A 4966-nucleotide genomic window follows, 5' to 3' on the forward strand; every position below is an offset into this window, starting at 1 on the left:
TTTACTCCAAAGATTTTCAAAGAAAAACATAATGGCAATTTTCTTGTTTTAAGGTACTGATATTTTTATTATATTGTTTTGTTATTGATACAATGTATTGATTTTTTTAAGTAATAAATATAAAACTAATAAATATAAAACTTAAAAATACACATATTAAATTTAATGAAAATTATTTAATTGTTATATTTTACGTATATCTTAGGTCTCAAACAACTGGAAACTGTCTATACAGTTCTATCTCCTTATGTCTATCTGGGAATAACTGTATAGTTAATGATTTAAGATTATTGACCTCAATTGAACTTTTCTTAAACGCTGATTTTTATTATAACCACCCAACTTTTCAATATGTTTTTAATAATAATCCAAGCTTTTTTTTATGTTTTGATAACATTCTTCCTTTGTCAGTCTCCCTAAGTTCTTTGGATACAGGAAAAAAATGTGAAGAATTGGTACAAGAGGAAGCTGTTAATAATTGTAATGGTCTCCTTTCCTTTGTATTCTTGCATTGTCAAGTGTTTGCAGCAATTAAATAGAATGTTTATACCCAGATTTTGGTCTGCCAAAGTATAAAAATTTATTTAAAATGTATTTAGAAGGTATTTAAAATTTTTTTTCTCCTTTTCAACACAACCATTATACTCCTTTATTAATAAGAAAGAATTTAAAACGCAAAATTTGCGATGGAATGGGCAAAAAGTTACAGACTAAAATAAATTTCTATGTTGAATCTAAACATCAAGATTGTAATCTTTTGCAAGAAAAAATAAAAAATAAATCTATGCTAGTTTCTAGTCATTCATCTAAAAACTAGCATAGATTTATTTTTTATTCAATTTTAGTAAAATTACTTTTTGTGAACCATTTTCTTTACCCTCCAATAATTACGATAATGGTTATTTGGTTTCTAACTATACTAGTTATTTAAATGTTGCAAAAACCTTAAATAATTCTGAACTTCAAAATTTAGTTCAATCTGTTTTTGTTCCTAGTAAGAAATTTATTTTTCTTAAAAATAAAAATAGACGAAGTTTTCAATTTATAGGGATAGAAAAATTTCCATGGCTTACATACTCAAATATATTTGATGGAGCTTTCTGTTTACCATGTGTACTTTTTGGGCACAATTTTCCATCTGAATGTAGTTTAGCTGAAAGATTATTTAGTAAGCCTTATGATCGCTGGAATGATGCTTCTCGTTACTTTCAAAAACATGTATTTGGCAAAAAAAATAAGTCTGTTTGCAGAAATAAAGGTTTACGTGATAAAATTCTTGAAGATCATCACAAGTATCATCAACAAAATGCTTTTTTCATATCTAAGACATCACAAAATCAACTAATAAAGTGTTGTGGAGAAGTTGTTACTGACGCAATAATTGGAGAAATTAAAAACTCTAAGTATCTTTCTATTATAGCTGATGAAGCCTCAGACAGTAATAATAAAGAACAACTATCATTTATAATATGATTTGTTGATTCCAAGTTCAATATAAGAAAAGAATTTATTATTTTCTTACATTGCACTAACGGTGGTACTGGTCAAGGATTATTTAGTGTTTTGTTAAAAAGTATTTCAGATTTTTCGTTGGATATCATGAATTGTAGAGGACAGACATATGATGGTGCTGGGGCAATGTCTGGACACACCAAAGGGTTATCATCTCGTGTTTTAAATCTTAATAAAAAAGCTACATATGATCATTGTTACAGTCATAGACTTAATTTAGCTATTTGTGCATCATGCAATGTTCAATATGTTAAAAATCTTCTGGCGCATGTTATAGATGTATCATACTTTTTTAATCTTTCACCTACAAGGCAACAAAATTTAGAGGATCACATTGAAAGAACTGCTCCAGTTGCTGGTAAAAAAAAACTGAAAGATGTTTGCAGAACACGTTGGGTAGAAAAAGTTAAAGGTTTGGATACTTTTCAAGAACTTTTTATTCCTTTGGTTTCTTGTATTGAAGAAATGTCTTTAAATGTTAATAAGAGTTTTAATCACTCAACGTCTTCCAGTGCATCCTCGCTTCTGAAGTTAATAACAGGTTTTGACTTTATTGTTGCTTTATGTATAACAAGAAATGTGTTTGACATTACTCTTCCAGTAACACGAATGTTGCAGTCAAAGAGTAATGATATTTATGATGGTTTAAATCTTATTCGGGCATTAAAAGATGTTATATCTTCGCTTAGAAGTATAGCTGATCAACACCATCAAATGTGCTATGAACAAGCTCTAAAAATAGCCCATGAGCTAAATGTTACTGAAGCTAAGCCAAGAACTTCATTTATTTCAAAAAACAGAAATAATGATTCTTCGGAATGTGTTTTTGATTATTTTAAAATAGCAATCACAATTCCTTTGTTAGACCATCTGAGTACTGAACTAGGCACAAGGTTTGACAACACTACCATAAAATTTTATACAGCGCTTGTCCTAGCTCCTACTAAAATGATTTCAGAAGTTCGAAGTTCTCGTGACACTAGTTAGAAAGAATGTATAGTAACTTTTAGTGAATTTTACAGGGTAGATTTACCATATCCACTAGCTTTACCTGGTGAGCTTGACCTATGGGAAGCTTATTGGTTAAATTTTGAAGGTAATGTCCCCCTGAGACTTTAAAAACAATAAATTTTCCTGGCTTTGAGAACATACAAATTATTCTACAGTTACTTGCTACCTTTCCTTGAACGTCATGTTAATGTGAGCGTACATTTTCTTCGCTTCGGCGACTTAAATATTATACGCGAAGCACAATGGTAGAGGAACACTTAAATGGTTTAGCTTTGATGAATATTTATAGAGTCAGTAATAGATATCGAAAAAGTTATTGATAAATTTACAATTAATAATCGTAGATTAAGTTTTAAATAAATATTAAAAAAAAAATAGAAAATTAATATATAAATAATAAAGAATAAAAAAAGGAAAAAAATTAAAAAAAAAAAAATTCATTACCGCTAGGTAAAAAGGTTATTTTCATAGCCACACATTTTTATAAAACATAATTTGGCATAAACTAATTATTGGCATACAATGTTTTTTGCTGTTACCTTCAGGTGTATCATTTGCTGTTTATTCAGGTGTATATTTGTTGCGGTTCATTCTTTTAAAGTTTTGTGTTATGATTACAAATGTTATGATATTATTTTTTTTAGATTTGTTTATCAGCAAGGTTGAAAAGAATGAAGATGGGTTTACAATTTTTTTTTAAGCTAACTGGAATACTAGAATGTGACACTAAATATATTTTTTATAACTTCATATTGATTGGTTTTTTGTTTTGTTTTTAGGTGCCCTTAGTTGTAACAGTCTTATCACAGAGAGTAGCTGAAGAGGATTTACTAGGAAATTCGTGCCTCCTTCTTTACCAAAGCTTTCTTTGAACCAGGAATAACTTGCTTCTGAAACATGCAGCTATTACATCACGGCTGTTCATTATAATATTATAATACCTGATGTAAAGAATTTTTTAAATAACAAATATATAAATTTGAAACAGTAATGTGTAATCGTTTAACTTTATAATAGGGTATCGGCCAGGATCCATGGGGGATGGGCCCCCTACACCATAATCTTAAAGTCCTAAATGTTCTTAGAATTCAGAACATTAGAGGAACTTTTTTTTTTTTTTTTGGACGTACCCAAAAAATTTTCTGCACCCGCCCCTGGTTGGCTGAGTAGCAATCAAACATAACTACTGTCATATCACACTCACTGGATTTGTCCAGCACAGCAGTAACTACTATTACTACTATTATATACATACATATATATACACATGTATATATATATTTATAAATATATATATACATATATATAAATATACATATACAAATACATATACAAATACATATACATATATATATATATATATATATATATATATATATATATATGTATATATATATATATGTGTGTGTGTATATTTATTTATACATATATACGATAACTACGACTAAGTTTCTTGACTACTTATAAACTATTTTTATTTAACCTTTTTAATAATATTTTATATTCAAGCATGCGTATAAGTAGTACACGGAGAAGAGAATAAACCTCCTTTGGATGCGGACGTCTAATGGACGTCGGCATCCAAAGGAGGTTTATTAAGGTATTAACTATAATAATAATAATAATAATAATAATAATAATAGGTATTAATAATAATAATAATAATAATAACCCTAACCCTAATAATAATAGCATAACTAAAAATAAAAATACATACTATTCTTATGTCACCAATGTTGATATAATTTAATATAAGAAGTATAACTTTTTTTTTCTTTTTAGTTTTGATACCATCATTATATTCTAATAAAAATATATGGTGTAAATTTATTTTAAACTAAATTAATATATGTTCAATTTTTTAATATGGAATTATAATTGTAATTTCAGTTTTATTATTACAATTGCAAAGTAATTAAAGTTATGCTGCAACTATAAATCCATGTAAATAGATTTAATATATATAAATTTTTTATATACTATTTTTATATTTATTTATTTTGATATTATATTTACTATTTTGGTAATTAATTTTTTCTTGATTGTTTATAACATATATATTGGAATTATAATTACGTTACATTAGCGTCATTAAATCTACGATTTATTGAAATATAATAAATTTGGATAAATTTATTATATTTACATAAATAAATATATTATAGTTTTAATGTAGCTAATGTTGTAATTATAATTCCAATATATATGTTACTATTAATCAAAGGAAATTTGAATAATAAAATAGTAAATACAAAATAGTAAATACAAAATAGTAAATACAAAATAGTAAATATAAAAATGAATAAATATAAAAATAGTACATAAAAAAGTTTATATATTTGTAATCGATTTATATGGAATTGTATTTGCAGCATAATATTATTTTATAAATAATCTAAGTTTCATTTGATAAAAAAATAAATTTAGCATAAAGATACAAAGA

General features: G+C 26.3%; 1 protein-coding gene across 1 annotated transcript; it reads left to right on the plus strand.

Moving 5' to 3' along the window:
* Positions 1 to 1599: 1599 nt before the first annotated feature.
* On the plus strand, positions 1600 to 4364 carry LOC136086442 (zinc finger MYM-type protein 1-like). Its single transcript, XM_065808738.1, has 3 exons — positions 1600 to 2405; positions 2535 to 2608; positions 4306 to 4364. Exons 1-3 carry the CDS (start codon positions 1600 to 1602, stop codon positions 4362 to 4364), a joined length of 939 nt encoding a protein of 312 aa, XP_065664810.1.
* Positions 4365 to 4966: the final 602 nt, after the last annotated feature.

Source organism: Hydra vulgaris, chromosome 10 (assembly GCF_038396675.1).
Source record: "Hydra vulgaris chromosome 10, alternate assembly HydraT2T_AEP".
Taxonomy (NCBI): domain Eukaryota; kingdom Metazoa; phylum Cnidaria; class Hydrozoa; order Anthoathecata; family Hydridae; genus Hydra; species Hydra vulgaris.